General features: G+C 36.6%; 1 protein-coding gene across 19 annotated transcripts in view; it reads left to right on the forward strand.

Annotated features, from left to right (window-relative positions):
- The window catches only part of LOC115211116 (kinesin-like protein KIF13B), a 772,943-nt gene that overhangs the window by 518,596 nt on the left and 231,240 nt on the right, over window positions 1-23,107 (forward strand). For all 19 annotated transcript variants that reach the window (XM_036502438.1, XM_036502452.1, XM_036502447.1 and 16 more), the window contains one exon: window positions 6,040-6,150. In XM_036502438.1, the coding sequence (XP_036358331.1) occupies window positions 6,040-6,150 (111 nt within the window). The remainder of the gene's footprint in view (window positions 1-6,039; window positions 6,151-23,107) is intronic.

Consider the following 23,107-nt stretch of genomic DNA (forward strand, 5'->3'; position numbering starts at 1 on the left):
TTGATCACAATTGAGTGCTATATCTTGCCACAGGTTGGTATAGATAAATTATGTAGTAGGGGTTTAATCAATGTGTTTACGTGACTACTGAAATTCTCTGTCTGACTACTACTGACCGCTACTATAAGACTCCAGCTAGTCCATTCTTGCAATCCGCCAAGGGGTGTCAATGACTCTCACCAAAACATTGACCTACAGCTAATCAATGACAAATACAGCAGTAAGAACAAAGATAATGGCAGTTTCAGCAGAAGTTGCTTAAAATCAGACCAAGATTCAGCCCTGAAACATGTCCAAGAAAGTAAATGAGATTGACAAAAGTGATAAAATGATACATCACAACCAGGCATTGTTATTTTCTCAACAAAGATGAAATGGAGTGTAACAAAGGGCAATTACAAACCAAGCCAAAAATGATATGTAAATGCAACATGTAGTCTTCCAGCTTGTCTAGAAAAGTAGTAAGTGTTAGCAACAGGAAGAGTATCCAGCAGTGAAACTATGTCTCGTTAATATATTCATTTGACATTTGCTAGCATGGAAAGCCAGATGTAAAAATGAATGAAGAAACAAACAAATGTGTGTGCACATCTAAATATGCATGTATATGTATATGCATATATGTGTGTATATACATACATATGTGAGTGTATCATCACCATTTGCACCCACTTTTCCATGCTTGCATGGATCACATAAAATTTGTTGAGCAGATTTTTTACAGCTGAATGCTCTTCCTGTCACCAACACTCACTTCTTTCTTTACATACATATCTGTGTGGGTATGTATGTGTGTGTATATTTGTATAGTATTTAGTGGTTATCTTACATTTAAATTTTATTTCTTTTGATATTTTTCCATTTATAAATCAACCGTTAACTTTTAAATGATCTTGTCATCTGTCAAGACTTAGTTTTCTTTCCATCACCAACTAAAATCTGAAATATTATCGCTTTATCCCCAGTCATAAAACTAAGAAACCATAAAGCTAGGAAACTAAGTTTAACATGGCAGTCTTTGCAAAATGTTCTGTTGTTACATCCTATTTATCTTTTCTTGACATAACTCTCTAAATGGCTAAACCCATCATCCACAGTGTTCCAGTTAGGACTGAATGATCAACCCATTATTTTTCTTCCCTGTTAAACATAGTAGTGTGGGATTTGAGAAATATTTGGCTTTTATTTCTAGTTGTTTTAGTGACCACATAAAATCCCCTTTATTGGTGTGTGTTTAATATATATATATATATATATATATATATATATTTCTTTACTACCCACAAGGGGCTACACACAGAGGGGACAAATAAGGACAGACAAACGGATTACGTCGACCCCAGTGCGTAACTGGTACTTAATTTATTGACCCCGAAAGGATGAAGGCAAAGTCGACCTCGGCGGAATTTGAACTCACAACGTAACGGCAGGCGAAATACAGCTATGCATTTCGCCCAGCGTGCTAACGTTTCTGCCAGCTCGCCGCCTTACTCTGTGAAAGTTTCTAGTTCGAATCACACATGTCTCAAAATGTTCTGAAGATTTTCTATTTTGGATATATTTGGGGTACTTAGGTCTGCTCAGGACTTAGGGCTTGCTTTTTCCATGGGTATGAGTAAGTATTTCATTTATGTCTTACGTATTTATCGCTGAGGAGGAGAAAATTCTTCTGAATTAACTCTGAAATTGGGACCAATACGGTAATAACGGATTTTTTAGAAATTTCTATTGGCTTGTTTTGAGACGCATTAATTATAATGGTTATTGACAATTTTGTCTTTTTTTCGGCATATTTGGCCTTAGAATTTTTCTTTTGCCCTTATTTTATAAGTTGATGATGATGATATATATATATATATATATATATATATATATATGTTTTGACACATGCCTTTTAGTAACACTTTATATAGTTCCACTATTATCTCCCTTCTAAACCGCCTCTCTAGACTACAGCTGCTATTGTTCAGTCAAGGTAATATTTCTGTTGTCACACATGTACAAATGTCACGATTGTCTGAACCTACCTGCCTCTATGTAAACATAGATTGATTTTCATGCTCATCTTTCATCAATTATTATGGATTTGGTGGAAATGCTGGTAGTGGGGTGTTAGTATATCACCTATGCTTCTGCTTCTCATTCTGAAATACTGATATTAGAATTCCAGAAAGACAAGCTTCTCACTTTTCCTCTACTCTCTCTCTCTCTCTCTCTCTCTCTGCTTCTCTCTCTCTCCCTCTCTTTCTCTCTCTCTCTCTCTCTCTCTCTTTCACATGAGCAACATTTATTCATGTATTCCAATTTCTGTTGACAATAAACACCAATATCGATATGTCATAAAGTTCCTAATATGTCTACCAATATGGTGTCATCTGACGTTAGTTACCATAGATACAGCAGAGATCTGAAGACTTATTCCATCTGAAGTGACCATTCTTTTATGTTTAAGGACAGAATATATGGTTTTATTTTATTTTATGGGACTAATTTGCTTTCCCAAATTGTCAATAATTGGAAAGGCTTCCACGGTTAATGCTCGGTACAACTGTAGCTTCAACTTTAGTCGATGATAGTTAGGAATCAAATTGAAATATTAAATGCTTTTATCGTTACTAATTGTGTTTATAATACTAATACATATTTGTAATAATTCATTATAGTAGGTATATACATATATAGGTGTGTGTGTGTATAAATATAGAAACAGGAATGGCTGTGTGGTAAGTAGCTTGCTTACCAACCACATGGTTCTGGGTTCAGTCCCACTGCATGGCACCTTGGGCAAGTGTCTTCTGCTATAGCCTTGGGCCAACCAAAGTCTTGTGGGTGGATTTGGTAGACAGAAACTGAAAGAAGCCCGTTGTATGTATGTGTGTGTGTGTCTGTATTTGTGTGTTTATGTTTGTCCCCCCACCACCACCACCATCGCTTGACAACCGATGTTGGTTTGTTTACGTTCCTGTAACTTAGTGGTTCGGCAAAGGACTCTGATAGAATATGTACTAGCCTTACAAAGAATAAGTCCTGGCGTCAATTTATTTGACTAAAAGTGATGCTCCATGCTCCAGCATGGCTGCTGTCAAGATGACTGAAACAAGTAAAAGAATAAAATATATATATATATTAGTCATTAAACTGTAGTCATGCTGGGGCACCACCTTGGAGAACTTTCAGTCAAATGAATTGTCCCCGGTATTTTTTCTTTTTCTTTTTTGTTTAAACTTGGTTCTTATTCTGTCTTCCCTTGTTTGCTAAACTGCTATGTTACACATATGTAAGCACACCATCTTGGATGGGGGGGGGGGCAAACAGACATGTACACACACATATGTACAACATATATATATATATATATATATATATATATATATATATATATATATACAAGATAAGAAAATGGAGAAATACATCTAAATCAAATATTTGATTTAGATATATTTCTCCATTTTCTTATCTTGTATTAGTAATTGTGGTAAATCATTTTACCTTTGCCCATATAATACAGTAAATGAATTGATTGCATCGCAATCCTTAACATTTATGTATTAACTTTGTTGGGTACTTCACTAGCAGTATATTGGATATATGTTATCCCATGGAGGGTTGCATTTACAACCCCTATCTCAATTTGTATATATATATATATATATATATATACACAACAAGCTTTTTTAAGTTTCCATCTACCAAATCCACTCAGAAGGCTTTGGTCAGCCTGAGGCTATAGCAAAACACTTTTGACCAAGTGTCATGCAGTGGGACTGAACTCAGAGCCATGTAGTTGGAAAGTGAGCTTCTTACCACACACACACACACAAACACACATGCAACAAGCTAGTTTGTTTCGGTCTGCCAGATCCATTCTCAAGGCTTTTTTAGTCAATCCAAGATTATTGCAGAAGACACTTTTCTACAGTTACTACACAGTAGGACTGAACCCCAAATGACTTCTTGACATTCAGCCATACCTGCACCTGCTTGTGTGTGTGTGTGTGTTCCATTAATGCCATGTATGTCATATCTCAGGTGTGCACATATAACCACTTCTTCAGGTGACAAAAAATTCATTACATCCAAATATATTGGAACGAAAAAATATACACCAGCAATTATTGAGAAGTTCTAACGAATAGTTAACTTTTTCCCAATGAAATTATTATTATTTTTTTACTTTGTTATTCTAATATATCATTTCAAATTGAAACCAGTAATTACTGGATATTTAATCTCTTGATCTCTGCGTATTGACTGAAATGTAATGATTGAACAGAAAGTATATTATTATATTACGGTTATTGCTAATGTTAGAGAGTAAAACTGTAATGGAATCCATTAGTGTGAAATGGTAACGACGTTCAGTAAATTAAAGCTGAAAATTTATGTCTGGCTTTTGTGAGATTAGAAATAGAAAGGAGTCAGTGAAACCTGATGAATTACTGTTATTTAGACCCTGGGGCAGGCCTGAATGTTGCGTCAACAATTGCATGAAATCAGGGCAAACAGCTCCAGTGTTCGTTGCCAGGTTATCATTGCAGCTCTTCAGATGAGAAATTGTATAAAAGATTATCAGAACAAACACGGAGCCATTTTGAAGAAACTAAGAAGAAACAAGATTTGTGTTGATATTTCGGCCTGCATTCCTTGCAGTTAAGCCCATTGAAGAATCTATCTCTAACCAGCAGAGATATAATCAAAGGTGTTTCATCCATAATAGACACCCTCTTTTGCTCTTGTATTGTATATCTAGGACTGTTATCATAATACATCTTTCACTTTTGAAAGCATTTGGGTGTCATTTCTGGGAAATTTGGCTACTGTTTCTAGCAGATTCAGCAATTACTTTGAGCAACAGTAGAGAAACTCTCAGCAACATTCCAATTTGGGGCATGCTGATAAACCCTTTGAAAGCCCTTAAGCCTTAAAGCGAAAGTTGTAATTTAATAGAAGTTGCATAGTTATGAATTTGAAGAGAAAGCCAATCTCAAGTCACTGAGCCTTATGAAGGAGATAACAAAGAACTGAAATATTTGGTGCCTTGCTGTACACAAGAAGACCTGTCCACCACAGCAGAATTGATACTGGCACTGGTGCCATGTAAAGAGTATCCAATACACTCTGTAAAGTCGTTAGTGTTAGGAAGGGCATCCAGCCATAGAAACCATGTCAGAACAGGCGAGCTGGCAGAAACGTTAGCACGCTGGGCGAAATGCTTAGTGGTATTTCGTCTGCCACTACATTCTGAGTTCAAATTCCACCGAGGTCAACTTTGCCTTTCATCCTTTTGGGATTGATAAATTAAGTACCAGTTATGCACTGGGGTCAATGTAATCGACATAATCCCTTTGTCTGTCCTTGTTTGTCCCCTCTATGTTTAGCCCCTTGTGAGCAATAAAGAAATAAGAAACGTTAGCACACCGGGCGAAATGCTTAGCGGTATTTCGTCTGCCACTACATCCTGAGTTCAAATTCCACTGAAGTCGACTTTGCCTTTCATCCTTTTGGGATTGATAAATTAAGTACCAGTTACACACTGGGGTTGATGTAATTGACATAATCCCTTTGTCTGTCCTTGTTTGTCCCCTCTATGTTTAGCCCCTTGTGGGCAATAAAGAAATAAGAAACCATGTCAGAACAGACAATGGAACCTGGTGTAGCTCCATAGTAGCTCCTGTCAACCTACCCATTCTATGCTAGCATGGAAAACAGACATGAGGAGGACAAGGATGATACATACGTTTTTTCAGCAAGCACACACAAACACATACACACACTTTTCACTACCTGGAATTCATCCATGAGATTAAAAAGGTTTCCCACCTCCAATGTAGAATCTCTCTTGTTGGTGATACTGTTTAACATTGATCATGCTTTATCCTACTTTCCTAAAAATAGGACTTTGAATACTGTCAAGTAGAACTTTGTCTTTGAGAAACAAAAAAGAAAGAAAAAAAATGGACTTAGAAAAATTTTTTTTTAATGAATAGAAATTATGAACAGATAACCATTTTTTCATTCTTTTTTTTTCCCCTTTTCTAGAGCATGAAAGCACCTGACCTGAAAGATCGTCTTGAAGAATCTGAAAAACTTATCAAAGAAATGACAAAGACCTGGGAAGAGAAGTTAGCTGAAACTGAAAAAATACATCAAGTAAGGAAATAATTTATCTTCTTAGTTTCTTGGTAGAGACACACCAATATCTGATTTTTATTTTTTTATTTTCATCAATACATATTTCTGACCTTCCTAAGTAACAAATATATTTAAATATTTGGGAATCAAAAACCTTCAATTATATCTATCTATTTATCTATCTGTGGAGGCACATGGCCTAGTGGTTAGAACAGCGGACTCGTGGTCGAGAGATTGTGGGTTCAAATCTCAGACCGGGCGATGTGTGTTTTTAGAAAACCATGCCTAAGCTCCATGCAGCTCCAGCAGTAGGTAATGGCAAAATTCTGCTGACTCTTTCGCCATAACTTTCTCTCGCTCTTTCCTCCTGCATCTTGCAGCTCACTTGCGACGGGCTGGCATCCCGTCCAGGTAGGGAACCTACACACCAAGGAAACCAGGAAACTGGCCCTTATGAGCCAGGCATGGCTCGAGAAGGAACAAACATTTATCTATCTATCTATCTATCTATATATCTATTTGTCTATCTATCTGCTTATATAATTATAATGTTTGGACTAATAGGTAATGGCCTAAAGTGTTGAGTAAAACACTGGAACAGTTTAGGCTACCTGTTGTCATCCAATAGATCTTCAGGAACTCTGCAGTGTCTATTAGGTTATTATATTAATTAAGTAACAAGATGGATTTGATATTAAAATTTATTCTGTACCACATTTGTTTCAACCTGTCTTGCTATTGTCCTTTATGTGTTGGACTCTGTTCAACATGTTGTGTTGCATTTGGGTTTCATGATGTACATCCATAAAGTTGTGTTTCACTAAAGATCTTGAGACATAATGTTATGGATGTACCTGATGAGACCCAGACTATTTTGCAGTCTGGGTCTCATCAGGTACATCCATAACATTATGTCTCAAGATCTTTAGTGAAACACAACTTTATGGATGTACATCATGAAACCCAAATGCAACACAAACATGTTGAACAGGGTCCAACACATAAAGGACAATAACAGGATGGGTTGAAGCAAACATTTTACAGAATAAAGTTTAACACCAAATCCTTCTTCTTGTTACTTAATATAATTATCTATTTTGGACCTCACGGAGGCAAAGTGGCTGAGTTCCTTTCGAGTGCTGTGCCTCACAGAGGCAAAGTGGCTGAGTTCTTTTCAAGCATTGGGCCTCACTGAGGCAAAGTGGCTGAGTTTCTTTTGAGCATTGGGCCTCATCAAGCCAAACAAAATCACAGTTGTGTCAGATACTGGTGTCATGCAAATGGCATCCATGCCAGTGGCATGTAAAAGCACTCATTACACTCTTGGGGTGGTTGGCATTAGAAAGAGCATCCAGCCATAGAAAACCATGCCTAATCAGACTGGAGTCTGGTGCTTCCCTTCAGCTTACCATTCCCCCCATCATACCATCCAACCCATGCCAGCATGGACAACAGATGTTAAATGATGATGATGATATTTATATATAAAGGACCCCCTTCGGTCATGAATGACCATAGGATTGCACCTAGAGTGTTACTATCTGAGGTATAAGTCCAGGCAAGGTTGTTTATGGAAGACCATCAGTTGCTCATGTATATCTGCCTCCCCTTTCCATGCCACTGATGTTATCCAGAGGAAAGGCTGATAGAGTTTGGTACCAGTGTCATCACAACTTCTTTCTACAGCTGAGTGAACTGGAGCAATGTGAAATAAAGTGTCTTGCTCGAGACCACAACACAGTCTGATCCAGGAATCGAACTCACTACCTCATGATTGTGTGAGCCCAACACTTTTACCACTGAGCCATGCACCTTCACCTACACACACACACCTGCTTTGTATTAACTGTTGGTAAAAAGGGGACTCAATACCAAGGTAGGGATTAATGATATTTTATTTTGTTCAAGTCAGCCTCTTGGTATTCTATGTGAAAATTCAGACTAACAAGAGACTGATTCAGCCAAAATATATATCTCAATAATAGAATAAGAGTTGCAAAGCAAACCCTCCTGAAAAATTTATTGTATGTCATGTGTAAGCATAGAATTCTTGCATTCATAGAAATTATTATGAATGTTTAAAATTTTCTGAAAAAAATTCAACTTGGCAGAAGATTTAGTGAATGAATATGTTCCATAACCTAATATCTGTTTACATTCAAAATGTTGTGTATGAAAATTCCATCGATGCAATATAACATCCTGTATAATTTTGATCATATTTGTATATATAAAATGCAACGTGTGTGTGTGTGTGTGCTATAATGCTTAATAATGCAATGCATAGCTACAGCTATGCATGTTTAGGAAATTACTGAAAAATAATACATTGACTCTGTCAAAAATGCCACTGTATATTTTTAAACTAATGTTGGTTATGGCTATTATATTATGCAATCTTGACCTGTGTGACTGTAGTTTTGTGTGTGTGTATGTGTGTGGATAGAACCATAAAAGCTTTGATATGCTTAGAAAGGTTGGAAGAAAGAGTGCAACAAAAGGAAAAAATGTATTAAAATGCAAGAAGAGTAGCTAGATTCAAGATGTACTTAGCATGGGAGAGGTTTGCATATGCTGTGAGATGTTCTAGATTGCTTGGCAGTGGAGGAGAGAGAATAGAGATGTTGTCAGGGAGAAGTGTGTAATGAAATGATAATGGCACTCTTGTGCTTACTGATGCTGAAAAAGGAAAGGTTTGGAGATGCCACTATGAGAGGCTGTTAAATATGGAGAATGCATATGAGTGAGAGTCTGCTCCCAGGTAGACTCAAAAGAGGAACCAACAATCCAAGTTGACAGCATTATGGTAGATGAAGTGATTAAGGATACAATGGCTTGAATAGCAGTTTGTCTGTCAATTACTGATTTGATTAAAATATCTGACAGAGTAGGGTTTGTCTTAGTTATTCAAATAGCCAATTGGGTATTACATGAAAGTATCATACCTGATGATTGCATAGAAGCATCATCATACAAGAGATGTATTATTGGAGTGGAAATTGCAGAGATAGGAAACTGTTGGATCAGGTTATGAAACTTTTAGAGAAAGAGCTATTACACAATCTCCTAATATAAAAATTGACATAGTGTTTTTATATGTTTGTTTGTTTGTTTGTTTGTTTGTTTGTTTGTTTGTTTGTTTGTTTGTTTGTTTGTTTGTATGTATGTATGTATGTATGTATGTATGTATGTATGTATGTATGTATGTATGTATGTATGTGTCTAGAATCATGCCAGACACGGAGGAGGAGAGACAATAGTAAAGGAGAAGAATAGTGAAGGAGAAGTAGTGAGAGTAATAGCCCTGGCTGAGAGGGATTGAGAGAAAGTAATAGCAATGATAGAAAGGAAGGGGTGAAAAAAATCAGCGTTTCAACTCTATGAGTATATGTGTGTATGTGTGTGCATGTACAAGGGAAGTATGTGAATATTTATGTGCGTGATTATTATGTATCTTATTTATGTATGAAATACTACAATTAACCGTCATTATTGATGGCACATGCTCAGCTTGTCTATTAGAAACCTCTATTGGATGAAATGCAATTCAGCTTTGTGCCAGGATCTCTAAGGTCATATTCTGTGTAACAACTGCTTGGAGTAAAACCCTTCTCTGAAATTCCTAGAAGGCTCCCTGGAGGTAGTTGATAGATTCCATTAGTTAGGTACCCTAAGTAGCAGTTTGGGTGAGTATTCTGAAAGCATAGTTAGCAGAGTAACAACATATTGGTAAAAGCTACAACCTTTGCTGGCAACAAAAACTTTTCCTTTTCAGTAAATAGCAGATTGTATGATGCTTGTATGTGAAATGTGATACTGCATGGTAGCAAGGAGCGGGTATAACTCCACATTAGAATCAACTCAGACCGTATTAACTTGTTCAAATTATGCCAGCATAGAAAGCAGATGTAAAATTGTGATGAACAGGACTGAGTGTATTTATGTGCGCAGACACACATACAGCATTGTGTTGAATGAATGAGGAAGGGTGTTGCATAAATGATGTATAGCACATGGTTTGTTAAAACTGAATGTTTATCGCGAAATTTGAGTTTCATACCACTGCAATCTTCAGGCAAGAATTATCACAACTTGGTTTAGTGGTATATCTATAGTCATTTGTGTAGGTGTGGTCCCTTGTTTGTGCTTATCATTGGCTTGCTTTTTGCATTTGTTGATTGGCTGATATTTTTCTGCCTCATCAGTAACTATGTTTGTGGTACATTATTCATTTTCCTTGTTTGCTGGTGAGAGTAGTGTTATTAATAGATTTTTTGGTTGTTTTTCATTGCTTTTCTTTTTTCTATTTTTGATCAAGTTTGTTTTTACATGTATCATATTGGTATTGTAAATATTGACGACATGATAGGGGGATTTTCTTGGGGAGAAGTTCATTTTAGTAAAAGTTAAAGAGATCTAATAACTTGTTTGTGGGTATTTGTCCAAGGGTGTAGTAGAAGGCTCATTCCCAAAGTAACACACAGTGGAACTGAATCCAGAACCATGTGGCTGGGAAGCAAACTACTTACTACACAGCCACACCTGCACCTATACACACACACACACACATTGTTCCTCTTAATCCACCCTGAAGTTGGCTGTATACAATCTCTGGTTGGAAACTGACTGATGTGAATGGCCAACCAGAAGTGCTAATCAAACAAAACCCCATATGAGACCCGTATATGACTCCCATAAATTAACATGTATTAGTATCAACACTCTTCCTACGTAAAAGTTCTATTGAACACTTTTTTCATGTTTTCATACATACATATTTAATGTGCGTGTATGTTTGGGTATATTTAATGTGTGTATATATAATTTCAGTTTTTTATTCATTTTCTTTTGTCCATTATTAAGAATGGGCAAATGTGAGTGATTTGATATTCAGATAAGCATCTAATTGAATATACCAACTATTGTCATGTATATTTTGCATAATATAAAAGTGGTTTATTCACATTCTTTCGCTTACTTTGTGTGTGTGTGTGTGTGTGTTAAATGCAAGAATTGCTAAATTATACAAAGAGGGTCTCTGAAATAAACTTATATTCTTATTTTCTATGCTTTATATTTCACCGAAAGTCATAATGTTTGCTGCATTGTAATTTTTGAGATTACTACTCTCGGGTGTGTGTGTGTGTGTGTGTGTGTGTGTGTGTGTGAGTGTACAAGTGAGACTGTAGTTCTATGAAGTTTCTTTGCAAGTGTATGTGTGCACCAGGTTGAAAGTAACTGTGCAATAGCTGCAGTTCTTGTCTTCTACCATACCCTTCAAAAGAACAACGTACTATCACTGGAATTTAGTCATTAGACACTACGTAGAAGGCTGTGCTCTGTGTTTGTGTGTGTGTGTGTTATACATATTTTGCAGACAATTTGCACTACTGGACTTTCTCCCCTCCATCAGCTAGCAATTGGATGGATACACACACACACATACTTATGTGTGTGATGTTGGCAGTCTCAATCCCTCTAATAGGGCTGATCAGCATTAATGCTGTCAAGGAATGCCTGGCTTATTTTGCCCCACACTCTATCATTGATGCAGTCACTGCAGTGAGCTGGGATCTAGCTGTAACAGCTCCAAAATATGCTGGTTTTCCATGGTTTACAGTTCCATAATAATTGTGTTTATCTTCTTGGCATTATTGCCATTTTCTTGTCTTTGCACAGCATACTCGGATACTCATGCCTTAGTTATACTACCAACCATTCTCTGCCAAAAATGGCTTACCTATTGCCAAAACACACTTCAATAATACACAGCCATCATATCAGTGACAATCAGCAATGTTACTCCACCCCTCTGATATTAGCCAAAGATAGACTAGAGCAGGGGTTCTCAACTGGGGTCTATGTGGCCCTTGGAGGTCTTATTAAATCTGCTATGAATTGCTTATACTTCTCCAGTAGACAAAATATCTCTTTTTTTTTTGTTTTTACTTGTTTCAGTCATTTGACTGTGGCCATGCTAGAGCACCGCCTTTAGTTGAACAAATCGACCCCAGAACTTATTCTTTGGAAGCCTAGTACTTATTCTATCGGTCTCTTTTGCCGAACCACTAAGTTACGGGGATGTAAACACACTAGCATCGGTTGTCAAGCTATGTTGGGGGACAAACACAGACAAACAAACATATACACACATATATATATACATATATACGTAGATATGACGGGCTTCTTTCAGTTTCCATCTACCAAATCCACTCACAAGGCTTTGGTCAGCTCGAGGCTATAGTAGAATGCACATGCCTAAGGTGCCACACAGTGGGACTGAACCCGGAACCATGTGATTTGTAAACAAGCTACTTAGCACACAGCCACTCCTATGCCTATCTAAATTTTTTTTATATACTTCCTAATAATATTTAATTAGAAAAATACAGTAGGATTTTTTTTTACACATCAAATGGCTTTGGGGGTCCAGTAGAGTAATACAGGAATCAAAGGGTCCATAGGCGAGAAATGGTATGGAGTATGGAACCCTTTCATAGACCATTTCCAAATTGATGACCGCTAGGTGTAGTGACTTTCTTTTAGCTAAGTATTTCTCCTGTAGTTGTCTCCCTCTAAAGAAGGCATTATTAGCTTCTCTTCCTAATCAAATGGCCTATAACTCTTTCATAACATGATCTGATCCATCAATTTGATGCTTCCGTAGTATCCTCTCTCTCTCTCTCTCTCTCTCTCTCTTTTGAATCTCCTTTGCCCTTAATGCAATTGACATCATGATGCCACTATGCTTGTCATCGAATATGAAATTTCCTTTTAGTACCTGATTGACAGTTCAAAGTAACTATTACACGACCTACCTCACCAGATATTCTCAACATCTCAACAACTTTACCCAATATTTCAGCTGCCTCTTCTACCTTCGTATTCTTAATTACACTCATGTTCATAACACTGCCAACTTCTGTGACTGGTCCTTCTGTTAGGTTCACTTGATCCACACACACACACACACTCTCTCTCTCTCTCTCTCTCTCTCTCATGTATTCTCCTCATTCACCAATCTCTCCTAATAGCTCTTTTTCTCTTTAATGTCAGTAAGCACATATGCTGCCTTCATTCCCTACTACCCAACAACATCTCAATTGCCTTTGCTTCACTACCTTGCAGTTCTAAAGAACTACATTTCATTTATTATCATCATTTTTCCATTATTGCTTATATTGGATGAGTCTTCTATATAGCCTCACATCTTCACTAGGTTCATGTGTTTGTGTTCGTGTGTGTGTGAGTCTGTCTGTGCATAACTGAAAGCTTTGGGTTACTTGTCCCCAAAGAAATTGTCATATTTTGTCAAAGAATCGGAGAGGTAGAACCATGAGTTCAGAAATCTGTAGTGTCAACTTCAATTCACATAATATTCCACCAATTGTATCAAATACTTGTTTTTACCTTCTTCATTACTCCATCCTCTCTTTCTCACACATACACACACACTTAACTCTGTGCACCTTTTCAACCTCCACTTGTCTAATACCCATGGACATGTTTACAAAGTCAGAAAACAGCACAGATCCCATGACATTCGGAAACATTTTTTCGCGATAAGAGTTGCGGAAGTATGGAACAAACTGCCAGCATCAGTTGTTAGTTGTCGGAGCATTGCATCCTTCAAAACTTCCATTCTTCCTGAGATTCACCAACACTACACCTGATTTTCTCCCCTCCATAAACACGCAAGCATGAATCTGATGCATACACTGTTCACTTCCCAGACATTTGTACATTAAGGCACATGCTTTATACGCACTTTTGACAAGTTGTGGTGCACCTGAGCACTGTATACAATAATTTCATTATTATTATCATTATTATTATTATTATGACTGGCTTTCAAACCGTTTTCATCTACTATATTCCACTCACAAAGTATTAGATAAGCTGAGCCTACCATAAAAGACACTTGCCCATGTTGCCATGCAGTGGGATCAACCCCAGAGCCAAATGGTTGTGAAGTGAACATCTTAACCACATAACCATTCCTGAGAGATCTGTCTCATTCTATGATCCCAATTCTAATTTGATGTTAGGAACAGATATTAGACCTGGGTTTCTTGTTTAACTCCAGGCTTGTCCTGGTTAAGCAGACTTGCAGCCATAGATGCTCCTGTTGTATGTGTGTCATTTATTGAACTTCTTTGTCATTACTCTATTTTTAAGATTATAGGGTGTGATTTAGGGGAATTTGGCTGTTGTTTCTAGTAAACTGAGTGGCAAATTAAAGGCTCCTTTTGCTGGTTTGTCTAGGATTGATGTCTGCAAAATTTTTCATTATTCATTATTGTTTGTAGTCATTAGTCATTATGAGCACCTCAGCACACTTCTTGTCTTGCATTATAACCAATTCCTCAACGAATCTTGTTACTTGACTTCTAAATCAAGACAAAGTACATTATATTTCATTAAGGAATAGCTTTAAAATTTTATCAATAAATATTTTTAAGATTGATTGCTATGGAAGTTTGGATACAACTTAAAACATACAAAAATTTGTTGTGAATAAATTCAGAAAAATATCAAAATAGGAAAGCCTAAGATTATTGGTTGTTTATTTGGTTGTTGTATAAAAAGAAATTTCTAGGAACTAAAATCATTATTGATCTGTATGCTAAATTAATTTGATTGATAATGATCTTCTGCGATGGTTATAGCATTCTGAAATTCTGCCACTCAAAATTTCTCTTCTCCACTACAACTAATGTATTGTAAGTGTTGTAGTGTTTGTTGTTGAAATTTTGTTCAATTTTAATGAGAGGAAATTTAATTCCTGTGCATATCTTAAGGTTTCTTTTGAATTTAATTATTGTGAAAATCTACATTTCCTTTCATTTCTCTTTTTATGAAGGAAAAAAAAAAATAAACAAGAATTTAGCATATCAATAATGTTGAGAAATTCTATGCATAAAATATTTTTCTCTGAAGACCTATTAAAGACCATAACTTTTTCTCATATATATATATATATGCGCACGTACACACAAACATGCATGTATTTTATTCCACCACCACCGCCAGATCTGCAGAGTTAAGTAGTGTATCGAAGTTGTGGCGTTCATAAAAGACTAAACTGCATTAATAATGTTGGTTAGCACAACTTGGAATCTTTCTGCCATTCATACACACGAATGCAAAATATGCAAATATAAATATAAAATATGCAAATATAAATGCAAAATATACAAAATATAAATACAACCATTTAGCTGCACTATATGCTACTCTCAAAAGCAATGCATTTTTCTCTCCTGTATAATTGCTGCCATACTTGTTCACCGTTTTCCTTGTTAAAACTCTAAATTCTTATCGGTTTAAGAATTCGTTTCCGCACTGCGTTACCCTTGCATATCGTGTTTTATAAAATAATAGAAAATGGTTTTCTAAAATAGTTAAGCTGATGGGAGATAACTCTATGTATTTTTGGAAGAGTTATCTTCCTTCTATTGATGAACCCCTTTGGCGATTTTATGATCGTTTTCTTTGCTTTGTATGTTTGTTCAAGTTCTGGCATTAGAAGGAAGTGAACAAGAATGTAGTTAATAGTGTTCCCATAAGCTAGTCTCGGTGAAATATAGTAACTGTGACACAAATTATAGATTTTACGTTTTTCGGTTGTAGCGTACGGTACAAGTAGTTAAAATACGTTGAACGTAGAAATGAAACAGCATCATGAGATGGACGGGCAGTTAAGGTGAAAAAAAAAAAACCAGGATGGCGATAGTTATATTTTATTATTATAATATTTTCCTTATTAATAAGTTGAAAACGCCAACCCAGAAAATAAAATACAGGCAAGTGAAAAAACCGAACGGCCACCATATATGTCAGATCATAATAAACACCATACAATCAATGCAAGCTGTAGCCATAATTCTACCAGGACAGACAATAAAAGCTTCAGACAAGCCCTTAAGTGAGCCTCTCCATGGTCACACTGGCTGCTAGAAATAGTAGCTAAATTGCTGGCAAATTGCCCTCTACTGTGAAAGTCACATTAAATAATGCAGTCTTGGACACAATGTTTAAAAGTAGATGGAGTGATTATGATTAGACATCTTTTGATCATAGGCCTGTTTGATGAGAGCTGACCTGTGGTTATAAGCAGCAATAGCAACGTTGCTTCAGACTCAAAAACTTAGGCCCAAAACAATCCTTTTTCGTCCATGACTCTTTAACAGCAATAACTCTGAGCACCTTTTCAAACTCCACCTGTCTAACACCCATGGACATGTTTACAAAGTCAGAAAACAGCACAGATCCCATGACTTTCAGAAACATTTTTTCACGCTAAGAGTTGCTGAAGCATGGAACAAACTGCCGGCATCAGTTGTTAGTTGTCGGAGCACTGCATCCTTCAAAACTTCCATTCTTCCTGAGATTCGCCAACACTACACCTGATTTTCTTCCCTCCATACACACGGAAGGCTGTATCTTACTCATACACTGTTCACTTCTCAGACATTTGCACATTACGGCATATGCTTTATATGCACATTTGACAAGTTGTGGTGCACCTGAGCACTGTATACAATAATTTCATTATACTATATATATATTATACATATAACAACTTACTAAATAAATATTATGCCTCTCAGATGGAGATACGTATATTTAAGCCACATGGAATATAGGTCCTTCATACAGACCCATGTCATCATTGCCAAAACATTTGATAAAACTCATACAATACTTCCTTTCCTCATGAACAACATCCCTAACACACCACATCAACACTGATTCAAAAACAGACAAACCACCTTAATCATGCTACATAACATTTAACATCACTGAAGGTGTCAATGAAAAGAAACTTTTATTTTCACACAGTATCTCTCAGCTTGACCAAGATATTTGACATTATCGACATAAACATATGCTTGTCAGCCAAAACCATATGGACAACCAATTTGCCCAACACAATCACCAAATACATCAGAAACTACATCAGAGATTGCAAGACATCCACAATTTGAAGAGGGTTTCTAAAACACTATACAAAGCACAAGTCTTACACAAAGAGAACCCACTTAAATTCATATGTCAAACATATGAATTCAAGAGGATGAAGATAACATCATAGTCTCTACCTTTCACAAGAACCTTCATACAAAACAATATAAAAGATTCAGTGTCACCTAAGATGTTATATAACTGGATGCTTGAAGACAACCTCACATTGAACAAAGATAAAACAGCTTCAAACCATTTCACAGCAGATCTTGTTAAATATTTGTGATTAAATATTTGTGATTGTTGATTGAATCTGATGCTGAATATTCTCCTCCATTTATGGATTGTTTTAATGGTTGTGCATCCTAGTCATTGATGTACAGCTTCAGTCATGGATATGGAAATGTTTGGCTTGGATAGGCCTGTTATTATTCAGCATGGATTTCAAACAAATGCATTGCTCTGAATTCTGTTCTTAACATGATTCAGGTTCAAGTTTAGGAAATTTCCTTGGTCTTTTGTCATAGAAAGATTCATTATATAATTCAATGTTTGGCATAGAGTCTTTAATTCATAACAAATCACAATTCTTTGGGTAACCTAGTACAAGCCATTTACTTATTTAAATGCAAAAAGAATTCCAACGTTCACTTCACAATTATTTTGAAGCTGGCAATATAATAGAATTCTCTCTCTCTCTCTCTCTCTCTATATATATATATATTATATATATATATATATATATATATATATATATATATATATATCCCTCTCCTTCTCTCTCCCCCCCTCTCAGTGCTTCTGGGTAACTCTCCTTCCATTAGTGTGGCTCCAAAAGTGAGTGGTGTATTACTGGTGTCTCAAACTCTTAAAGGGTGATTGTTACACCTCTTCAAAGTATTCTTCACCTGGTCTTTGAATTTTGTGATTTTCACTTTTCCTGAGGGTGGGGAAGACCTCCCACCAGGCATCGGTCATGGAGTAACAGGGTGTTTGAACATCCTACAATAAAAACATGAGGCAAACATAGTCACCACATGTCTGAGTAATCTCAGTTGATGCCTCTAAAGTTGTTAGTTGTGAATTCATTGCTACTGGTGAATCTATGAGATTTCACACATGAAAATCCAGTCGGATTTCTATGTCTGTTATCCTACCTCTCTAGGTTCCTGAAACTTGAAAGGATCTTCCAAAGACAATGAATGTTAAAGGACTCCAGCATCTTTGTTAGCTGTGTATGGATGCTATATTTTTACATGCATACTGGAGAACAGAAACAAAGTGCAGAGTTGATGACAACTTTGGTATGGAGGCACTGATGTGGTTATTTAGAAAAACTGTCTTTTGAGCCTTGATCGTTTAGAATCTCCTCATTTAGTGTAAAATTGTTGAATAATAATAATAATAATAAAATTATTGTATACAGTGCTCAGGTGCACCACAACTTGTCAAAAGTACATATAAAGCATATGCAGTAATGTACAAATGTCTGGAAAGTGAACAGTGTATGAGTCAGATACATGCTTGCGGGTGTCTGGAGGGGAGAAAATCAGGTGTAGTGTTGGCGAATCTCAGGAAGCATGGAAGTTTTGAAGGATGCAGTGCTCCGACAACTAAGAACTGATGCTGGCAGTTTGTTCCATGCTTCAGTAACTCTTAGCGTGAAAAAATGTTTCCGAAAGTCATGGGAGCTGTGCTGTTTTCTGACTTCTTAAACATGTCCACAGGTATTAGACTGGTGGAATTTGAAAAGGTGCTCAGAGTTATTGTTAGTAAGATGGTTGATAATTTATTAATAAATTATTAACCATCTTACTATAATAAAATAGTGCTTCCTAGGTTTGAGAATGGTGTGTAAGCCAATAGTTGCTTCCTGTTGTTTAGATATAAAGCTACAAACAGATTTATCTCCCTTGTTTTTGTAGCTGGTGATACTGTTATCTTGCCAATGTTGGGGAATAGACTCTTGGTCCTACACTTCTGTAATATGCCCCTGGCTGAATATAACAAGACTCACAACATAGCAATCACACCCTCCCTAAGACAGAACATCAACAGTATTGGATCTTAAACTGAACACAGCTAAAATCCCATTCCATCTAAATAGGACCAACAACAGAAACACTTCTCATTGCATTAAAAGTCTTACATCAAAATATATGCCTACTTCTTGGTCTCCAGTCACTTTACATATGATTTTTAAACATATTATATTTAACATATTTTAAGCACATTGGCACTTGTGCCGGTGGCATGTGAAGTAAACATTTGAGCGAGGTCATTGCCAGTGCTGCTGGACTGATTCCTGTGCAGGTGGCACGTAAAAAACCCATTTTCGAGCATGGCCATTGCCAGTACCGCCAGACTGGCCCTCATGCTGGTGGCACTTTAAAAGCACCCACTACACTCTCGAAGTGGTTGGCATTAGGAAGGGCATCCAGCTGTAGAAACTCTGCCAGATCAGATTGAAGCCTGGTGCAGCCATCTGGTTCGCCAGTCCTCAGTCAAATTGTCCAACCCATGCTAGCATAGAAAGCGGACGTTAAACGATGATGATGATAACTCCACAAGAAACTCTAACATGGCACAACTAAATGCAAATACATCATAAACCTCAAATTGCATACCTATTAATTCTAGCAACTATCACAAAACCCTCCTACAATGAACAGCTATACAAAGAGATACATACTTACATCACATAAATCCAAATGCAGAGTTGGCACCGCAGCTCTCTTTTGTTGCACTTATGTAACCTACACAGCTAGATGCTCATACAAGGTTCCTGGCTTTAAGGGTTTCATGAAGGGCCTGGTTGGAGGCCCAGATTTCCAAGTTCTTCTACAGGGTTTAGAAAAACTGAAGGATAGCTGCAATATGTGAATCTGAGAGAGGAATATGTTGAATAAAATCATAACTGATTCTCCTGTATTTTCTTTTACCCAAAGCCAAGAACTTTTCAGCACCCCTTAATAACTAGATTTTTGGAAGATGGGCTCAGATAGTAGAGAATGGAATTCTCTACATTTCATACGTTGAAGGGAGACCAATAACTTTGGTATTCACAAAACCAATGCAAACCATGACTGTACTCACAGATCATTTTATATAAGAGGACAAAATATATATATTGTAGTCACATTGCACTCAAATACAGAAGTTGTTATTAGTTTGTATCCCCTGGTCAGACCATATATGTTCCATGCATAACTATGACCATATATGCTCCAGTTGTGGCTTTCCTCTTTTTTGTCCTTTTTCCTGTCAGTGGTCTACATCAGTGTTTCTCAACCTTTTTACCCTTGCGTAACCTTTAAAATAAATAACATGTCTCAAGGAACCCCTATACAAAAACAAACTATATACCATATCTTTCTCATATTTTTCTTCATCATAGTTTACATGGTAAATATCATACATGTGTATATATACATACTTATATATATATATATATATATATATAATATCCATAGATTACAGACATTGCTAAATATATCCCCAATGGTTGTAATATATTTTGATAACATAATAGGTTAAATAGGATGATGTCTATATTACAATCATGAAATTAGCCTATCTCACTCTTTCTCAGAGAACCCCTAGGAACCTTTTGTGGAACCCCGGTTGAGAAACGCTGGTCTACATTAACTAATGTCAACTTTCCTTTAAAATAACAAGGTGTATTTTGAAGGAGATTTGGTTGTTGTTTTTGCATGTCAAGCAACAGTACAAAGGTTCTTTTGTTGGTTATGTTAATAGTAGTAGTGCTAACAGCAGGAACTTTATATCACCAGCTTTTGCAGTAATCACTCTCCCTCCCTCCCCCTCTCTGTTTTCTCTCTCTCTCTTTATTTCTCTCTCTCTCCCTCCTTCCTTCCCCTTCTCTGTTTTCTCTTCCTCTCTCTGTTTTCTCTCCTTATTTCTCTCTCGCTCTCTCGTATTCAATTCTGAAGAGGCCAAAAAAATGAGCTTTCATTTTATAGCCCTACTAATCCTTTCATAATTACTGCAGGTCAAGACACGTAAAAAAGGAGAGTAATTTCCTTGTAATAAATAAATATAACAAAATAATAAATATCCGGCATCTCTTCAATCTTTGGCATTATTCCTGCTGTACTTACAGTAGTGCAGACAGCAACGGCTTAATTCGCCACACACACTCACCTCACTTTTCCATGTTGAAATCCAGTCAGTTAAAGTGTTATAGAATATTGATGAAGTAAATCATCGATTATGTCCCTTACATCTTCTAACTGCGAAGTGGGTGTTCTTGGGAAAATAAAATTCTTGGTATGTTATTTTCGATTTGGAGATAACAGAATTCAACAACTTGCTAAATAATGTATTTAATTTTTTTCTATGTAAATAGCTATAGATATCCCTACAGTCTTTTTTTTTTCTTTAGTGAATCACATTTTTTTAACATATTTTAACAGGAAGAAAAGAAAGATTAAACTTCTAAAGTGCAAAAGATCAAATTTTGTATTTACAAAACCAATGCAAACCATGGCTGTACTCACAGATCATTTTATATAAGAGGACAAAATATAATATATTATTGATATTTGCTAGAAAAAGTGAGAAAAAAAGAACCCCCATAACTACCTCACCAAGGAAACAAAGAAAAAGTTAAAAAAGAGGAGGGAGAATTAAGCAGCAGAATATGGTGGGGAGAGAGTAAAGGCGTGTACATCCCAGAAGAAATGGTTTGTTCAATTGCCCCTTAAAGATGTAATTGCAAAGGCATCGCCACAGAGAATGGCCTGCAACACTCACTGTAACAGCCACCTCCACCTCACATGACTCATTTTTCAAGTGGGCTGCAGTGACTGAAGATGCAGTACAGGTTTATCAATACACAGTAAAGATACCAGGGTGCCTTATCATAGTATGTGATGAAAGCAAAGTCTGTCACCTGATATGATTTTGTTGAGTTTTAGTGTTTTAACTACCTTTATAGTGAACCACTTAACTGCCAAGCTACTGAGGCTAGGAGACTTTTATGTAAACGTTTGACTAGGTTTTTTTTTTCTTAAATTTTTCCCCCCTTTAAATAGGGACTTTGCAAACACTTCCTAGTTATTGACACCATTGTCTGAAGAAATGATTGAATGTTAGATATTAGCAACAGAAGCAATATTATTACCAAATGTCCTACTTAGCATGGATGTCTTATAAGAATGCCATAATATTGCAGTATTTATCCAGAGAAAATCTCTCCTATAAGCACATCATCATCATCGTTTAACGTCCGTTTTCCATGCTAGCATGGGTTGGATGGTTCAACCAGGGTCTGGGAAGCCAAGAAGCTACACCAGGCTCCAGTCTGATCTGGCAGTGTTTCTACAGCTGGATGCCCTTCCTAACACCAACCACTCCATGAGTGTAATGGGTGCTTTTTACATGCCACTGACACGGGCCAGAGGAGGCTGGCAACGTCCCCGATTGGTTGGTGCTTTTTACTTGCCACCAGCACAGGTTTCACAACTACCTTGTGTATAAAAGCACAGATATCAGTAGCAGGAAGAAGTGTCCAGCAGTAGTGTCAGAACTGTTGTTATCACATGATTTCAGTATTTTGCACCTCATCAGTAATAGACGTCTGCTAACAAGTTTGTTGTTACCATCATTAAGAAGGCTGTGCTAAAGCACCCATAACCCTTTCATTGAAATACACTGCCGTTGTTTCAATTTATTTTGAAAAGGATTGAGGATAACTTTGTCAATATTAAGCAAGTGTTTCAAATTTGAATTAACATGAAATTTTGATACACGGTTTTAATTCTAATCACTGTAAAAACAGGGCATTTATATCATAAAACTGGGGGCTGTTTCAAGTGGGTTGGTATCAAAAGGGTTAAACATAGGTTTGCTTGATTCAGGTCTGAACTGGGCTAAACAATAGCTTGTGTGTGTGTGTAGAAGTTAACCACCTCCCTCCCACATTTATGGATGCTACTGCTGTGATGTCATTACCTATAGATGTGATAGTAGCCTAATGGCA

The sequence above is a fragment of the Octopus sinensis genome, linkage group LG4 (genome assembly GCF_006345805.1).
Source record: "Octopus sinensis linkage group LG4, ASM634580v1, whole genome shotgun sequence".
NCBI classification, from domain to species: Eukaryota; Metazoa; Mollusca; class Cephalopoda; order Octopoda; family Octopodidae; genus Octopus; species Octopus sinensis.